The 19188-nt window shown below is 39.1% G+C and overlaps 1 protein-coding gene across 2 annotated transcripts in view; it reads right to left on the bottom strand.

The window, feature by feature from the left end:
• Positions 1-19188, bottom strand: part of PDE11A (phosphodiesterase 11A) — a 379748-nt gene that overhangs the window by 215015 nt on the left and 145545 nt on the right. For both annotated transcript variants that reach the window (XM_047873318.1, XM_047873319.1), the window contains exon 4: positions 13670-13810. In XM_047873318.1, the coding sequence (XP_047729274.1) occupies positions 13670-13810 (141 nt within the window). The remainder of the gene's footprint in view (positions 1-13669; positions 13811-19188) is intronic.

Genomic DNA, 19188 nt, shown 5'->3' with positions numbered 1-19188 from the left:
TTACCAATAAACTATTAACCGTTTCTGCATTTGGAAATCAAAAAGGAGATACCTTTTAATTCCCTGACCTGACAGATGAGATTAAACTCTCCAACATTACTAGGAATACTTCATTTGGCTTCCTTTTTACTATTGATTAGAATACTCTGCAACTCTAAAAGGATAGATATTAATTTCTGAAAAAGTGACAGTAATGCAAATTGGGTTGTAATGGGGAGTAAGTCCCCCTTGTGGGGTTATTAAGGATCACTCTGACAAAGCCACAGAAATTATACTTGGAAAGGCATGCGAAATTAAAGAGTTTATCACAGGTCCTAGAGAGCGTGGTATGCTCAGAGGGTCACATAAAGTCACCCAAAGCTAAAAGTTTGGTCACTGCATGCAGAGAAAGAACACAGCAAGGACTCGTGGGTCCGTGCCTTCATTGGAGTCACAGATAAAGTAGCTTGTGGCACTTGGGAAACCTTTGGATAATTTGAATGTAACTGGGTCAACGTGGAGAGGAGGGAAGGGGTAAATTGGGAAAGTCATCAGGAGGCTTACCACTGAAACACACAAGGTAAGGATGGGCGCCCAGAAATGGGCAATAACTAGGTAAAAGTTAAAAGCAAGCAGGGTGAGTGCAGGCACTCAGGGAGTCATTGAGGCCACAAAGAACAGCTTAACAGTACACGAATGAATTTTCTCCGGGTAGAAATACAAATGATTTCTGTGCAGTAGAAAAGCCCATAGTTACAATTTTATTGTCCTGGATGATAGTAACCATTTTAGAAATCTAACCTAATAATCTTACCCCAGCAATTTTTCAGTGCCTATTTTAGGGCTAACTTTACTATCTCTCTTGGTTTCTCTCTTTAATGAGTGAAACAAATCTTTGATACATGCTTGCTTTAGATTTATGCAAGGGTTAGGTTTTTAACTTTTTAAAAACTGTTCTTTGACACAACAGATACATACCGAGTATATGTATGTGTCAAATAAAGCAAGGCACTGGGGGCACATGTGGGAAAGTAAAACAAAAAAATCTCTGCGTGCATGGAATTTACTTTACAGTAGGGAGCTTAATTTACCCTGGGCTCCTCAAAACTAGTGCTTCCTGGAATAAGAAGTGAACTTCTGCTTTCCACATCTTAAGAAAACAAACCTGGGGGATGTTCAGAGATTAAAAGAGAATAAAGATCTTTAAAAAATGTTGTGTTTTTTTAAAAAAAAAAACCCACTGAAAGATAGCACTTAAAAGAAATGGAATAGAATATCTTGGAATTTTAAAGCTATAAAACTTAGAGATCTAGAATGACAAAGAGAATGGCTAAAACAAACAAATACCTCTAGATGAAATGTCCGTGTTTGAACTCCTGAAATGTATAGGACTTTTTAAAGCTGCCAAAAGGAAGAAACACTTTTTTCCAAAATGTTGAAACTTTTTATTTCAATATAAATCATATGCTATAAAGAAGAACAGGGTCAAACATTTTGTTTTATTTTATTTTATTGGTTTTATTTTCTAAATTCATGTTTAATGAATAAAGGGAAAGTCAAGGATTATCTTTCAAATTTAGCACTCCATATCATGGAGAGTACTAGTTGTGTCCCCCAATAAACCAGTCTGTGGCATCCTGATCAAAGCAGACACTGGATTCATGAACCATAGTGTTGACCGTGTGTAATAAAGAATTAACCTTACCCAAAGAAACGTCTCGCTTTTGTCCTCAATTGCTGGGAGATAACTGCTAAGCCCTTGGAATGTCCAGCCTTTATAAAAGTGTCTCTGTTTACCTGGACACCTTAGACCAGCCAGTTAGTAACAACGTAATTGAGCCACACAAAGTGGTGGTAGTGGGCGGGGGGGGGGGGGGTCGCTTTGGGTCATGTGGTATTAGCTCACCTCTGGAGGGAATGGAGACTGAGGTCAGTTATGTAGGTTGTCAAATATCTTTTGGTGATTAAGCCCCAATAAAGACCTCTGGATACCAAGGCTTGGGTCACCATCCTGGTTGGCAATACTTCATGATGTACATTGTCACATATTATTACCGAGAGAAGGTAATGATATCCATGACTCCATGGAGAGAGGACAACTAGAAGCTCCACATTTAGAACCTTCCTGGACTCTGCCTATGCATCTCTCCTTTGGCTAATTTTAATCTGTATCTTTCCCCATAATAAATCATAACCATGAATGTAACAGCTTTCAATGAGTTCTAGGAGCCCTTCTAGCAAATTGTTGAGCCTGAGTATTGGGAACCCTTAAACTTATAATTGGTATCAGAAGTTAGGGCAGCATTATAGATTATGTTCCCTTACTTTGTACCTTATATGATAATTCATAGGTTCTCATGTCTGTAGGACAAAAATGAGAATAATATCGACTGGTCTTCGGTTAAATATTGATTACCTAATACATATCGATGTGTACTGGATGACAAACAGATATGAAAAATAGTAAATAAGGTCTCTAACCTTTAAATAATATATTAAAGGGGGAAAAATTTTAAACTTAAGGGTCAGGAAAATTTTCTTGATCAGGTGACATGATTCCTTCTGCTAAACAAACAGAATTATAAAATGTATTAAGTTTTTTTTTTTTTTTACCTTAGCTATTAGGAAGCTCAGAGCAAAGCTTTAGTTTCAAAGTTTTATCTTTTTGCAGCATAATTTGGTTTTGAGTTTGTTGATTTTGTTTGGTTTTGCTTATAACATCTATTTCTCTTTCTCCCTTTTTATTTGAAATTTTGCATTTCATTTTGTCATGTGTCTGGTACCTAATAAGCACTCAGAAAATATCTGCTCACTATGAATTTTTGCATTTTTGCTGAAAGGTGGCTTAAGTGCTCTTCATAATTAATTGAGTAAAAGTATAAACAGACAGGAGATAAAGTACTTACATACTTGAAAAATGTATACAGTGTATAAAAATATTTTACACATGAAACAACATAAATTTGCTTATGTAAAACTAATTACATTTGAACATTAGTATAAGAGAGGATTTTTCAGAGGCATAGGAAGGGATTCTGGAATGGTGGGTAAGAGAAATACAATATTTAAGGGCCTCCAGCTGATAGCAAACAACGCAAGAAAAAAAGAGAAGGAAGCTTGGATCACATCCAGACAGTGGTCAAATATGAACAGAGCACTGAAACTGTGAGGACAAACCCACTAATCACTGTAAGCCAGATAAGATCAAGAAAGTAGTGAAGCCCCAGACCCAGTTCCATAAGGTGTATAAAGTTAGTCTGGTTCCAGGTGACCTGACTATAAAGGGCTCCAAGTCCATTTTAGAATGGATTTACCTCAGAAATCCTAGTCTAGACCAAACTGTCGGGAACCTAGGGGTGCCGGTGGAATCTCCTTACAGATTTTCTAAATTTAGGTCAATCTGAGATTAGACTCACCCATCCATGAACCCTCAAAGTCATCAGAATAGTGGGTCCTTATTAAGGCGACATGCACATGCGCCTTGGTCCATGCTGAGGACAGCAAGATGAAGAGCAGGCAAGTGATACAATTCTGGAGATGCCGACTGATCAGCGTGCTTCTCATTCCTCTAGAGCAGGAGTGGGCAAGGGAGTCTGTGGGCCAAATCTGCCCCACCATCTGTTTTTATAAATAAAGTTTCATTTTAACAGAGCCCATCCATTAATTTAAATGTTATCCATGGCTGCCTTTTGCTCTAACAGTGTAGTTGACTACTTACAACAGAGACCATATAGGCCACGAGGCCTAAAATATTTACTTAGCTGGTCTTTGATTGAAGAGTTTGCTGACTCCTGGTCTAGAGCCATGTCTGGACCAGGTCACCTAGTTATATTTTGGTACACTGTTAATGGCTGGTGATAGATTAATGTATTTATATTCCTATATAATTTATCCATAATTTAGAATGTGGGTCCCTGGAGTCAGAATCTTCACATCTGAAATAAGACCATAATGATGGAAATTTTAGACACCATGGTAAGTGGTGGGGGATATACTTGAGGACATGCATATGTGCCAGTTGTCATGAACTGCCCACTTTTATAAAGCCTATTGTCCTGATACAATTATTAAAAGTGCCTCCTTTTACTCTCAAAAATTATCTTTGTTTGAAAAGCAAAACTCTAGGCAGGCATGCCTCAAACAACTTCTATATTTAAAACATATTTATTAAAAATATGATGCATTCAAGTAGAAAACAATTTATGGTCAGTCACCTGGATTTAAAAATGAAGCAGCAGGGCACCTGGGTGGCTCAGTCGGTTAAGCGTCCGACTTCGGCTCAGGTCATGATCTCGCGGTTCGTGAGTTCAAGCCCCGCGTCAGGCTCTGTGCTGACCGCTCAGAGCCTGGAGCCTGTTTCAGATTCTGTGTCTCCCTCTCTCTCTGACCCTCCCCCGTTCATGCTCTGTCTCTCTCTGTCTCAAAAATAAATAAACGTTAAAAAAAAATTTTTTTTTAAAATGAAGCAGAAAAAAAACAGCCAAAATATTTCAAAGCAATTTAATGGGATATACAGTGCCACTGTGGAGATTATGACCAATAAAAAAAAACAGACAAAAGCATAAAAGGACACAATAAAACCCATGCTTTATTCTTGACTTGGACCAATGGTATAGTTCTCAGTTTCATTAATTTTTTAAAATTTATTCTCCAAATCCAAGTCTGATTTTATAATAGATGTATTAAATGAACCTAGGTTAAATAAATAAATACACACATTCACATCCACTAAGTAAAAAGTGAGTCTTACAAGAGAAATATCAGAAGCGGTTTATAGGTCAATGAAACTGAACAAATGGTTCCAAGCTCTGCTGGCTGTTGATCAGCCCTGATTATCACACCCTGGGGAAGGCAGTACCCATGCCACAGTGAAGTAAACAAAATATCCCCAAGCATCTCTGCCTGTTCTTTGGAAAAGCTCCACGGACAGAAGTCTTTTTGATTTGGATATTTATCAAGCACTAGTTGGTCTGGTTTCTCTCTGTTTTTTTTTTTTTAATTTAAAAACAACTTAAAAAATAAATACTGTGCTCAAATAGATATTCCTGCCACCAAAAAGAAAATGGGAATGATCTAATAATCACCATTTTTTCATTAGTTTTCTTAATCCATATTTTTTCCACAAGAAGACTATTCTATAGGGCAAAAGACTGTAAATGATCATCCACTGCCATCCTTCTTGATAAATTTCTCACTTATGCTGAAGAGTAATTTACTCTAATCACTTATTCACTCAATCAATATTTATCAAATACTTAGTGTACAGGCACTCTTATGGGCTTGGAAACACCAAGGGGCATAAATCATGTCTTGTCTTTTGATGGACCAACAACACAGTACAGAGGAGGAAATAGTTCACAAAGGTATAATTTCATCACAATATATGTTCAAATTTCTACAAGTGCCCAGAAGAAGATGTAGAAGAAGACTTTGCGTGAACTATATCTTAAAGGGTTGGCAGGCATGCCCTAGGCAGAGTAGTGGGGGAAGCTTTCCAGGCTGAAGGACTAAACAGGTCAGAGTTTGAGCTGAAAACAGAGAGAACACTCAAATGGGTTTAACTGAACCTAATTCAATAAAGGGACTACTTACAGAAGTGTGGGCAGGGTTAAAAGAAACCAATAAGAAATTGTGACGTTCCCAGGAACTAGAAAATTTGGAAAGCAGTTAACATCTCTAGGTCTAAAGGAGCAGTAAACACCCATAGGTCACAGGGATTAAGGGAGAGAAGGAAGATGGCAGGAGGGAGGGAACAGTGTTATTGCTGTTCTGAAGACGTTAGAGCTATGGAGAGGGTTCTTGGAAGAATCAAGCCACCTCTACAACTGGCAGAGAAAGAACAAGAGGAATAATTATTTCTCTCTCCTCCAGCCTTTATACCTTCTGCTGATCCCTCTTGTTTGTCAAACTCAACTGGAAGCCAGTGGACAAGAAAGCCCACTGCCTTCAAGGGCACTGAGCTAAAGACAGAAAGATCAATAATAGATGGAAGGACAGGCATTTGCAGAGAATATTATAGAGTTGACAATGTTGAACTTCACCTGAGCCCTGCTCCCCAAAACACAGTAATAGTAAAGAAATCCTCCCTACCACTTTGTCTTCCAAAATTGGCTAACCTTAAAGGACCACCCTGCCCTAGCATATTCCAAAATAACACCTGTCTCCATCCTTCCTTCTTTTTCTTTGAGATGTTCCTCAGAAATGAATGTTCTCCCTATTGCAATACCTGGATGAAATTATCCCCCTAAATTGTCTGGTGCATTTTCTCTTCCACAAGAACGATATGTACAAAGACACAGAGACAAATGTAAGCATAGGCTGACCATGGAGGGGGGTGGTGATAGAGAAGGAAGAAAGGGATAGGGTGAGGCTGAGGACCAGAAAGGACCTCCAAAAGGTAAGTTGGGGAGCAGAGGAGATGAACTTGTTATGTTGGGCAGTTTGAACTTTATTGGGTAGGGGGTACCCGGGCGATTCAGTTGGTTAAGTGTCTGACTTTTGATTTCGGCTCAGGTTATGATCTCGAGGTTTGTGAAACTGAGTCCCATGTTGCGCTCTGCACTGGCAGCTTGGGAGTCTCTCTCCTTCTGCCCCTTTCCAACCCATGTGCACATGTGCGCACTCTCTCTTTCTCTCTAAATAAATAAATAAATAAATACTTAAAGAAAACACAAAGCTTTTGAACTTTATTGTGTAGGCAAAGTTACCAAATGTTCTGAAGCATGTAGAGGCAGATGCATGTTTCAGAAAGAGAACTGGAAGCAGTATGAAGAATTGATGGAAAGGAAGACTACCCTATTTACAAGTGAAGAAATGAGTCAAGAGGAAAATGTGGAGGTAAGAGATTAGTAAAGACAGAGTAAAGCCAGTGGTTGAAGAGGTGGGAGGAAGGGGCTAGAAACAGGGTTTCAACATAAAAGCAACAGAACTTACAAATGGTTGAATATAAATGGTAAGAAATACTTAGAGGCTACTGTGTGGTTTTTAGCTTGAGTTACTTACTACATGATGATGATTCTATTAACTGAAATAGGAAATCTCAGAAGTGTTAATGATTTGGGACAGGATGTGGTAGACATGGTCAGTGAGGATTGAAGTTCAGAAGTTGGATGGGGCGCCTGGGTGGCTTGGTCGGTTAAGCATCTGACTTCGGCTCAGGTCATGATCTCACGGCCCATGAGTTCGAGCCCCGAGTCGGGCTCTGTGCTGACCACTCAGGGCCTGCAGCCTGTTTCAGATTCTGTGTCTCCCTCTCTCTCTGCCTCCACTGTTCATGCTCTGTCTCTCTCTGTCTCAAAAACAAATAAACGTTGAAAAAAAAAAGAAGTTGGATACACACACACACATTTAACACATATAAATGATTAATGATCTGAGTTAATACATTGATATAAAATTATTAATAAAGTGAGTTAATATAACAAATATATAATGATATATTAATGATTAGTGATGTAAGTATATATATGTATACATATATATATACACATATACATATACATAAAACAATGATTCTTTGGATAATCATCAGAGTTTTTTAGTTACTTGCTATTTTGCACTCTTGAAAAAGCACTTGGTACAAAAATCAAAAAGAATTTACATTGGCTTCCTTATAGGGAAAAGGAAAGTTAAAGAAAGGTGGGGAAAATGGAAAGAAAGTGAAATAGAAAGGAAAGCCTGAAGCAATTTTTGCCATCCACTTCAAATGGAGGGGACTGAATTAATTATAGGCTGTTCCAGAGCAATCAGATAATGATTACCTCCATCTCTTTCTCTCAAGTGTTGGATTCAGGAAGATCATTTAGTTCAATGGCTTAATTGTGCATGTATTTACATAAGAACCAAGAAGTTAAGGAACATGTTAAAAAATAAGGATAGCTTATGCTTCATGGTTTAGGAAGTGAACTCCAGAGACGAGCATCATAGTTACAAGCTCAGTTATAAAGTACTTGATGGAGTTCTGCTTGTGCAATAGTTGAGCCATCAGGATGATCCATGAAAGAACACTTGTAAATACTAGTGCTCTAGTCCTAGTGTAAAGTCCTAAGGCACTTTATGATTAAAATGTCTGCTTCTTGCTTTCCTTGACTAAGCACAGAAAGAAATAGAGATAATAGTAAATATATGAGCTAGAAAGAAACTAACAGAAGGGATAGGAATTGCTTAGCCAGGTTCATGGAATGGAATAACATTACGCACAGAATATTCAGTTCGAGGGACTAAATATTTCCTAATGTCGACAGTAGCTAGAACAATCTTTCTGTTTTTCAGTCTAATGGAAAATACCATTGACAAACTCACTTAAAACTGATTGACTAAAACACTTAAGGGAAGCAAAAGAGGGTAAAATATTAATTTTGGCAGGAGAAGAGGCTGGAAAGGCATCCCTTGTTTCTATTTTTGGCATCCACTGAGTGAACTGGCCAGTTAACACCTGCCTACCCAGTTTAAAGACCATGAAGGCAGGGGCTCCTGGGTAGCTCAGTCAGTTAAGCATCTGAGTTCACAAGTTTGAGCCCCACATGGGGCTCTGTGCTGTTAGCACGGAGCCCGCTTTGGATCCCCTGTCCCTCTCTCCCTCTCTCTCCCTCCCCTGCTAGTGTTCTCTCTCTCTCTCTCTCTCTCTCAAAAATAAATAAACATTAAAAAAAAAAAAAACACCATGAAGGCATCTCTAAACATTGAGTTAAAAGCTTGATGAATCAAAGCATCTATATCTAGATTTCAATTTTCTTTCTTCCTCTTTCCCACAAATGAAGAAAAGGCCAGGAAGTAGCATACATCTGCAATAACCAGCTTTTTAAAAATTCAAATCCCAAGTCAACAATTAGAAGCTTTGTTTCCAGGAATGATTCTAATAAAATAGAGAAAAGCAACATTTATTTTTAGACAAAGGAAACTTTAAGCAGAATTTTTTTTTTCCTGAAATGATGCATTTTTCCCCCTGAATCTAAAAGTAGTATATGGACTGCCAGTAGAGATGTCTAGAAGTTAAATGTTTTGACACATCTGTTCTCTTCCCAAAACAGAGCAAAGATTGATAAAATACAGAAAGAGAAAACAAGAAAGACATGTAGAGGTTAAAAAGCAGAAAAAAAGAGAAGGGCAGGATAGCAGAGTATAAGGAAAAGAAAAGATCTCTAAAGGGCCAAGCCTGAAGACAGGCCTACTGCGCCCCAAATCCAGACACAGGCAGGCAGCAATGATTGGAATTTCAGCTTCTACTGGGGTTGGGGAACTAAAAAGGTTCCCTTGAACCAGGTGACCTATCTTTACCCCCAGAAAATGAACCACGTTGCTTCTGGCTTAGTGTGATATTACCACACAGCAGGAGACCCAACATAAGGCCTGGCTCTTGACTAGAGGCCAAGGAACTGCACAGACTATTAGACATGGAGGGAAGAGTATAAGAGAGAACCAAAGAAAACAATGGCACAAACAAACAAACAAAACACCCTCTCATCAAAATGAGCTCCAATCCCAAATTCAAAAACACATGAACGGTTCCTATTAATACAGACACCTAAATCGACAACCTACAGAATCAGACAAGAAGATGCTGATAAATCCCAGTTATGCTGAATATTTGAACACACCTGTATCAGAGAATGAAAGGGGAAGAACAGAAAAATATTAAGAATATGAATGATTTGTTCTCAACCAATGGATCTCGAGGGAAAGTCAGCTGGAGAAACCTCTTCTGGAAAAGACTTTCTTCCCTGAGAAAAAGAAACATGAACAGAAGTTTTCCTTTTCTCTTCTCCTGGGACACAGTTACATGAAGACATACTGCCTGGAGCTGTGCCAGCCTCCTGGATCATGAGGATGAAAGCCAGTCGAGCACTGAGACATCCACAGGAAAGTGGACAGAGCTACCTTGCTGATTACATCATCAGGCTACTGCACCACCCGCAGCCACCTCCTGCAGACTTCTCATATAAGACACAGACGTTCTCATTGTTTAAGCCATTTTCCCCTTATATATTGTATTACTTGCAGAAATCACCCAAACTGGTATGTAAATTAAAGCAATTTCAATCAGTCTATAAAGAATTTCTCACAGAACTTGATAACCTGCTCTTAAAATTTGTATTAAGGAGCAACAGGCCAAGAATAAGCAGGCCGATTTTAAAGAGAACAGCACTGAGGACTTGTTCTCAGATATCAAAGTGTATTACGAAATTACAGAAACCGAGACAGTATGATACCGGTGCAGAAATAGACAAATAGACTAGTGAGCTCAGAAACAGACCCAGGTATATATGGAAACTTGATATAATACAGAAGTGTCATTACAGAGTGTGTGTGTGTGGGGGGGGGTGACACAATGGGTTATACATATAGGGCCTTACACTATACACAAAAAATAAATTCTAGATGGATATGAAGACCATAAATACCAGATGGGTTTAAGAAAATATAAGACAATGTTATTATAACATGGAGGCAGATAGTTTTTTTAAACAAAACTCTTAAAGCACAAATTAAAAAGGAAATTGATAAACTTGACACATTAAAGTTAAAATATTCCTGGGGTGCCTGGGTGGCTCAGTCAGTTAAGCGTCCGACTTCAGCTCAGGTTGCGGTCTCACTGTTCCCAAGTTTGAGCCCCGAGTCGGGCTCTGTGTGACAGTTGGGAGCCTGAAGCCTGCTTCGGTTTCTGTGCGTGTGTGTCTCTCTCTCTGCCCCTCCCCACTCAAAAGTAAATAAACATTAAAAAAAATTTAAGGTTAAAATGTTCTTCACAACCAAGATACCTGTTGGGAGAGGCCAGCCTCGTGAGCCCTGAGTGCACAGTCTTGCTTTTGTTTGCTGAATTGTGCAGCGTCAGATTTTGGCACCTGGTATCCAGTTCGGTCTGGCTTCTCCTTCTGTACTTGGCATGACCTTGTCTGGCGTCCTTCCTGTAACTGCTATCACACAACCAGGGGGAGTCTGACGTTTTGAGAAGTCTTTGGTGGGAAGTGTGCTAAAGAAGAGCATGGCACTGATGGGGTTTCTACCTGGTGACCCACATGTACATAACCTCACTCCTGCCTTCACCCCTCCCACAGCAACCCAGGCAGTCCCTTGCCAAAAACTCTTTACAGCTTTTAAAACAGTACCAAGCAGATTAGTCTCCTCTTTTTGCACATAGCTGACTTTTACCTCTAGACCTTGGCCCTCTAGATTAGAGGAGCTCATCCTCACTTTCAAGGGGAGGGGATGGGCAAAGAGAAGAAATCATGTAGAGTGGCCTGGAATTTTCTGCTCTAATCCCACCATTACAGTCTGCGAATTTTCAGCTGTGGTAGCAAAAAAGTCTTTTTAACTTTCAGTAATATATCAACACCTTTAATGCTGATACCATCTACTATAGATAGTTGGGATTTTTGTGTTTATTTATTTATTTTGAGAGAGAAAGAGAGAAAGAGAGAGCATGCAAGCAGGGAGGGGCAGAGGGGAAGAGAGAGAGAGAGAGAGAGAGAGAGAGAGAGAGAGAGAGAACTCCAAGCAGGCTCTGTGCTGTTAGTGCAGAACCCAATGGAGACTGAAACTCACGAACTGTGAGATCATGATCTCAGCTGAAATCAAGAGTCAGATGTTTGACCGACTGAGCCACACAGGCGCCCCATAGAGTGGTTTTTGACACCCAACCCCTACACTGTTCCTACTCTTCCCTCCAGCTCTATCCCCACCTTCCATATCCACTTCTGTCATCTGTACTTTTTCATCTGATGTGCTGAAGAGCAAGGCCACAGCACAAAAACCAGTCTCTGTTAAAAGATTAGCAAGAATGGCCACCCTCAGCTGGTTTTAGATTACTTGCAGGTCTGTTTACAACTGAACTAGCAAACAGTGAGCTTGTCCTTGTCCAGATTCCACCTGGCCCTCCAGCCACTTGCCCTCACAGGGACCGAGGGGGTGGTTCAGGGAATCCTGGCAGCCGAAGCCCCAACAGCTGCCTCTTCCTGCCTTTGTTTAGTGACAGCCTACAGCCTGCCTGCACCAACAAGCACCACCAGCCCCCCACCCCATTCCTTTCTGAGGCTTCAGAGTCAGGGGGTGGGGTGGGGAGGGAGGACTCCAGCAAACCACTCAACCATCTGAGACTTATTTCCTGCTCAATAAACTGAAGATGATAATAATGCCTGTTTCATAAGGATGAAGGGGAAGTAAGTGAACTCAAGTGATTCACACAAGCATCTGGAAGCATTCCATATAGGTTATTGGGTCGTGTGTGTGTGTGTGTGTGTGTCCCTCCCAAAGTTCCACTGAGTTTTACACAATCACAGGATAATGGCAAGGTTATTGTTTGTTTAATCCACACTTGCTAAAATAGAAATAACCCCCAGCTCTGCTAAAATATAGGCAAACACCCCTAAACATTTTATTAAAAAAAAATTTTTTTTTAATGTTTATTTATTTTTGAGACAGAGAGAGGCAGAGCATGAACGGGGGAGGGTCAGAGAGAGAGGGAGACACAGAATCGGAAGCAGGCTCCAGGCTCTGGGCCATCATCAGCCCAGAGCCCGATGCGGGGCTCGAACTCATGGACCGTGAGATCGTGACCTGAGCTGAAGTCGGATGCTTAACCGACTGAGCCACCCAGGCTCCCCACACTCCTAAACATTTTAAACAAATATAGATTTTTTTTCACACTTCATGTTGAAATTTTACAATACTTATTATTAAATCTCCCAGATTTACCCTAAGGTTCTTATTCTTTGAAGAAAACAAACCTAAAGGCAAAGATAACAACCTCTTCTAAGTACAGTAAAATATCATCCTCTGAGGTATTAAAACAGCACTTAAATAGCTAGACAATTCCTGGTCTTGGAAGACAGTTCACAGTAAAGATATTAAATTGCTGCTAAGGGTTTAGACATTTAACTTTCAAGAAGTTAGACTGATGATGATCATTATTTTCAATACTGTTGTGTGTTTACCCAGTGGATTTTCCCCCAAAGAGCCAAAGGGCTCAACAGAAACCTGACAGCTAAGGTGCTGCAGACCTGAGGCCTTGAACTAGCTTGCCACTTGCCTTTGGAGTACCAGGACCCCCTGCGGTGAAGAGCAGGGAGCCTCCTCCACCTGCCCCATGTTCTGTGCAAGTGTCCCCAGCTCCAAAGCGACTGTAAGAGAACTTGGAGACTGCAGTTCAGACCTTTGCTGCAGAGCACAGCCCAGCTGAGGCTTGTCACTCCACTCAGCTCAAGTACAATCTGCCTGAGCTCCAAAAGCAAAGGCACTGCTTCTCCAGCATTTTTTTTGCTTCCTCCTCCTGATAAGAGGACTGTGGAGCATCATCTGGACTGCAATCCACACCCATAGATGCCAAGGGCCTTCTTCGCACTGGGTGAATACGATAGGAGCCTGGCACCTAAGCTAATGTCTATGCATCTGGGAGGGGCAGGGCAAACCATCCAACCCCTCAGTTCCCTCATCTGTAAATACTCAGGACTGGGATAGACCTTTAAGGGCCCCACCAACCTAAGAGTCCATGTTTCTAAGATGACGCAACGCGAGACTGAAAATACATGTAAAAGAAATTAAAAAACTTTAATTTTACAAAAAGCCATCTCATGGTTAGAAGAGTCATGAAGGGAGTGGTTCGAGTCATGATTTCACAAGCTGAATTACAAACAAACTACACTTTATTCCATTAATGCAGTCTGCAACTCTAGGTGACAGATAAAAAATGACTTACTGGTGATTCAATGTCCTCCAGGAGTAAAACAGAACAGCGTTCACATTTCAACAGAGTTTGGGCCCGATGCATTATTTTCTTGACAATTTTCTCCAGGTCAGTCTGTTCTTCAAATAGGTCATTAACAACCTCTAGCAAAGCCTAGGAAAGATGAAATGGATATATCTAGGTGGGTATAGGACTGAATAAAAACGTTTTTTTTTCTCTCAAAATTCCATTTTGTCTTTGCTATAATAAAATATAAATATATTTGTGTGGCTAATTAAAAACATGTTTTAATGTTTATTTATTTTTGAGAGAGAGACAGCACAAGCAGGGGAGGGACAGAGAGAGAGGGAGACACAGAATCCAAAGGACAGTCTGGGCTCCGAGGTGTCAGCACAGAGCCTGAACGTGGGACTTGAACCCAAGAACCGCGAGATCATGACCTGAGCTGAAGTCAGCCACTTATCCAACTGAGCCACCCAGGTGCCCGTGTGGCTAATTTTTAACACATTCATGATTGTTTTGAAATATTCCACCATTTTGTTTTATCACAGAGTTTTGAGCTGGAAAACACAACTTGAAAATAGTGCCAACCCATATAATCCCATATGAATCCTACATATAGCTATAGAACTATTTCCCAAGTAGCTAATGACTACACAGTCCCATTTAGTCCTTAGCTCTCAGCTTTCCTCCATGCCCCACCCCCACCCTCTCCTGCAGTTTTTCTGCAATGTGACTAGGTATAAACTCAACATTTTATGTTATATCAATACCTGATTCTCTCTAAAGCACATTTATTTCAGAAAATTACAAAGCAGCTCTTCCTCACCATCAGGAAGAAATGGGTTCATGGTCAAAATTGAGACATATTTTCCCTAGTATACACTTCTCACAGAATTCTGAAGGAATTATAGTGGTGAATGCTAATTAAGCTTCAGAGCCATATGTATATACATATATATATATCCCATTAATCCATATATATGGATTAATATATATATTACACATATATATTTTATGTATATAAATAAATATATATTATTAATTATATATATATATATATATATATATATATATATATATATATAAAACCCTCAATCCCTCTACACAAGAAATATTGTTTCATTCCACCTGCACAGGAAAACATTTAAATACTATTATATATCTCAGGAAAGAAAGTACCATTAAAATTTCTGTTAAAACAACAGAATGAAAAGCACACAAACTAAAGAAAAAAACCCTTAAAATTCTAACTTGAAAACTGCATACTCATTTAAAAATCAAATTGCAATAACCTGTTATTTTATCCAGCTAAGTTAACTTGCAATTTTTGCATTGAAATAATATTTATTTGGACTTTTTAATTACATGGCTCTTTCCAGAGATTTCAGAAAAGTGGGCTATGTACAGGTAATAGATATTATGCTTCTATCAGAGAGCAATAAGAAAATTACACAGCCAGTGAATTGTCCAGAGGGTGCTTTGTTCAGTAGAACTTAATGAGATGTACACTCTCAGGTCTGACCTCTCACAAAAGGATTTTGTGGGTTTTCAAATTAACATCTATTCAGGTAGATGGTGTTGATGATCATCCCAGGGATATGACCAATTGTCAACTTTAGTAATGAATTTGATTTGTCCTGAAACCATTGGAAACATGTGAAAATTTCTTCTCTGAGTCTGTTCAGGTAGAAAAGCATTTGAATGAGTTAAGAGATCCATGAAATGAGTCTAGTTCACTGAGCATCTAAAAGAGGATCAAATATCCTTGGTAGCATTTTCTCTAAAGAGAGCTTGTGAATGTGGCTAAAGGCCCTGGGTAGCTCTATGATCCTGATGTGGAGAAACACCAGGAGGTGAAAAAAGTTTTGAGTGTATCCTGACTGTTTGGCATTTGGACAGCAAATTGCTATTAAGAAGGCAATGTGCAATAATTTCATACTTAAATATAACATTAAAAATGAGGCAATTGTCTAAATAATTACCAACACAATTCCCTGTTATTAAGGGGGAAACCATTATTTCCTTAATCATCTAGACTATTTCTTCAGATGTATCATATTAACTGAACAATTATTTAACTTTTCAATTTGTTGTGACTGCGTGGATAGGGCCTCTGGGACCCATATACAAAAACATTTATCTCAGAGGAAAAACTAATTGTGCCTTGAGTCTTGCACTGACAAAGCACATCATAGTAATTTTACTGTTTCTAATTAAAAATTGCTGCTTTACTAACAAGTGATAAAAGTTTCACAAATAACAATACAGACTAGTTCCACGATGGGAGAAAAAGAGAAGGAAATCTAGGATGATAGGCAATTCAATAGACATTAGAGGCCATTCATACAGCTGAACACTCCCCATTTCTTTATTTCACTTGTATTTCCCCCTCCCGCTACTTCTAGTGCCTTCTTTTGTTCCTGGGCTCATCCTTGGACCTCTTCCCTTCTCTTATCCACATATTCTCCTCCAGATTACCCAAACTGGTACCCTACTTTTAAATGCCATCTATATATACTGATAGTTCCTAAATATGAATCTTGAGTCCTGACATCTCACCAGACCTTTAGACTCCTGTACCCAGCTGTTTACTTGCCATCTGTACAAGCCAAAAGTCATTTTCACTCATTTCCCACATCAGTAAGCTTTGTACATTTCACTGCCAATTTTGGGAGGAATCTCTCACTTTTCACTGCCCTAATTCCAGCCACATTATTTCTTTTTTTTTCCTAGCTCTCTTAAGATATAATTGAAATATAACTTTGTGTAAGTTTAAGGTGTACAATATGATGGTTTGATACATGTACATATTGTGAAATGATTACTACAATAAAGTTAGTTAACACGTCCATCACCTCACATAATTACAATTTGCAAGTATTATCTCCCATTCCATAGGCTGCTTCTTCATTTTGTTGATGGTTTCTTTTGCTGTGCAGAAGCTTTTTAGTTTGATGCGGTCCCACTAGTTTATTCTTGTTTTTTTTTGTTTTGTTTTTGCTTGTGCTTTTGCATTAGAGTCAAAAAATTGATGGAGCTTTTCTCCTATGTTTCTTCTAGAAGTTTTAATTTCATGTCCTACACTTATATCTTTTTTTTTTTTAATTTTTTTTTCAACATTTATTTATTTTTGGGACAGAGAGAGACAGAGCATGAACGGCGGAGGGGCAGAGAGAGAGGGAGACACAGAATCGGAAACAGGCTCCAGGCTCTGAGCCATCAGCCCAGAGCCCGACGCGGGGCTCGAACTCACGGACTGTGAGATCGTGACCTGGCTGAAGTCGGACGCTTAACCGACTGCGCCACCCAGGCGCCCCCTACACTTATATCTTTAATTTAAGTTAATTTTTGTGAGTGGTGTAAGGTAGGGGTCTGATTTCATTTTTTCCATGTGACTATCTAGTTTTCTCATCACCATTTATTAGAAAAACTATCTCTTCCCCATTAAGTATTCTTGCCTCTTTATCCTATATATGTTAACTTACAAGCATGGGTTTATTTTGGGGCTCTCAATTCTATCCCACTGGTCTTGTGTCTGTTTTTAGTGCCAGTACCATATTGTTTTGATTGCAATAGCTTTGTATTATAGTTTGAAATCAGGAAGTGTGATGCCTCCAGCTTTGTTCTTCTTTCTCAGGATTGCTTTGGTTATTTGAGTCCTTCCTCTCTACTCTCCAGATGCATGGATCAAGCTTTCACCTGCCACGGTGCCTTTCCACTTGATATTTCCACCATCTGGAATGCTCTTCCCTGATCTTTGTGTGGTTTTGCTCCTTCATTTCATTTAGGTCTCTGTTCAAATAACATCTTATAGAGAACTTCTTGATCATGATCTGAAATAAACATCCTCCCAAACTATCCTTCAGTGACCAATTCCTATCCCTTTATCTCATTTCACTTGTTATAGCACTTATCACTACCTGATAGTATATTATTTTTTATTTGTTTGCTTGCCTACTATCTATTGTTTCCACTAGAATAGTAAGTTCTATGAGGGCAGGGACTTCGGACACACAATGTCTGAAGAACATCACACAATAAATGTGCTGAACAGGTAAATAAATTGTGCCAAACGTGAGGATGTAAAGATCAATAATACATGAAGCGTCCCTTAGAGACTTCAAAATGTAGGTGGAGAAGAATGCCACCAATAAATATTATACAGTGTGATAAGTGTGCACAAGTAGAATAATGGCAATATATACAAGGAATGACGAGAAGAAAGGAAGGGAGGATTAACTAGAAGGCTGAGCTGGGTCCTGAAGGATCTGTAAGGCAGGTGGTGGTGGGAGGAAAAGGTGGACATGATGCACTGAAGGCAGAGGGAGGAATGTGGCTAAAGGTATAAGAAAGTAAAGTAACAGGCTGTATTCTGGCAACAGGGGACTATTGCTGGAGTGCCAAATGAAAGGAGGAAAATGGTAAGCCATGGGGCTGATGGCGAAAACAGGATCCAAGTCAGAGAAATGGTGTGGTATGCTATGTTAAAGAAGATGGCTGTAGTAATCTGTTGTGTGCATCTGTTGGCTGTGAAATATTCATAAATCATAATGCTTAGCCAATGAAACTTTTAGTCAATTTGATTACTAATTAGCTGAGGATTTCTAACTTTTTGAAACCTTGTTAAATAAATGTCTAAGTTGTGGCAGTAATGTCCATGTATTTAAACATATAACAATGGGGCACCTGGGTGTCTCAGTTGGTTGAGTGTTAGACTTCTACTCAGGTCATGATCTCACAGCTCATGGGTTCAAAACCTGTGTCAGGTTCTGTGCTGACAGCTCAGAGCCTGGAGCCTGCTTCAGACAGAGACACAGATGTCTCCCTCTCTGCCCCTCCCCTACTCACACTCTGGCTCTCTCTCCCTCTTAAAAATAAAAAAAACATTAAAAAAGTTATAAATAAATAAATAAAATAAAATAAAATAAAATAAAATAAAATAAAATAAAAGTATAACAAGTCCCTGGTCAGTGGCACGGTCATCTCTTCATCTCTCAAGTCATAAGTTCGAGTCTCACATTGGGTGGAAAGATTACTTAAAAAATAAAAAATAAAAATTAAAAAAAGGTATAATAAGCTTAATATAATTTAATCTCTATTTTATAGTTTAGAATTTTTTTTGAGTATCGGCCCACCTGCTATTCCTCTTTCTCTCCTCCTTCTTTCCTCTCTTTCCTATTTAACTCTAAAGCTGGTGAAGGTATAGGAGATCAATCCCTCTTTGTGTGTGTCTTTATAATCCTATAAAAGTGTTTGCATTATTGTCCAGCCATCTTGTGATGCTCTTCCAGAAAAACTTTGAATTCAAAAGTAAAATTTATGAGATGGAGTGAAATCATTTGTAACATACCTTGCTTCTTAAAGGAACTAAATTGTACAATTTAGTGTGTTATTGTCTCAAAGCCATAAGTAAGAATGTATCTGCTGCCTTACAGTATAGATGTGAATTAATTTAATTTTTTTTTAAAGATTATTTATATATGTTGAGAGAGTGTGTGAATGCAGGAGGGGCAGAGAGAGGGAGAGAG

Source organism: Prionailurus viverrinus, chromosome C1 (assembly GCF_022837055.1).
Source record: "Prionailurus viverrinus isolate Anna chromosome C1, UM_Priviv_1.0, whole genome shotgun sequence".
Taxonomy (NCBI): domain Eukaryota; kingdom Metazoa; phylum Chordata; class Mammalia; order Carnivora; family Felidae; genus Prionailurus; species Prionailurus viverrinus.
Note: the sequence above shows the minus strand (reverse complement) of the source record. Positions and strands in the feature narration are given on the sequence as shown.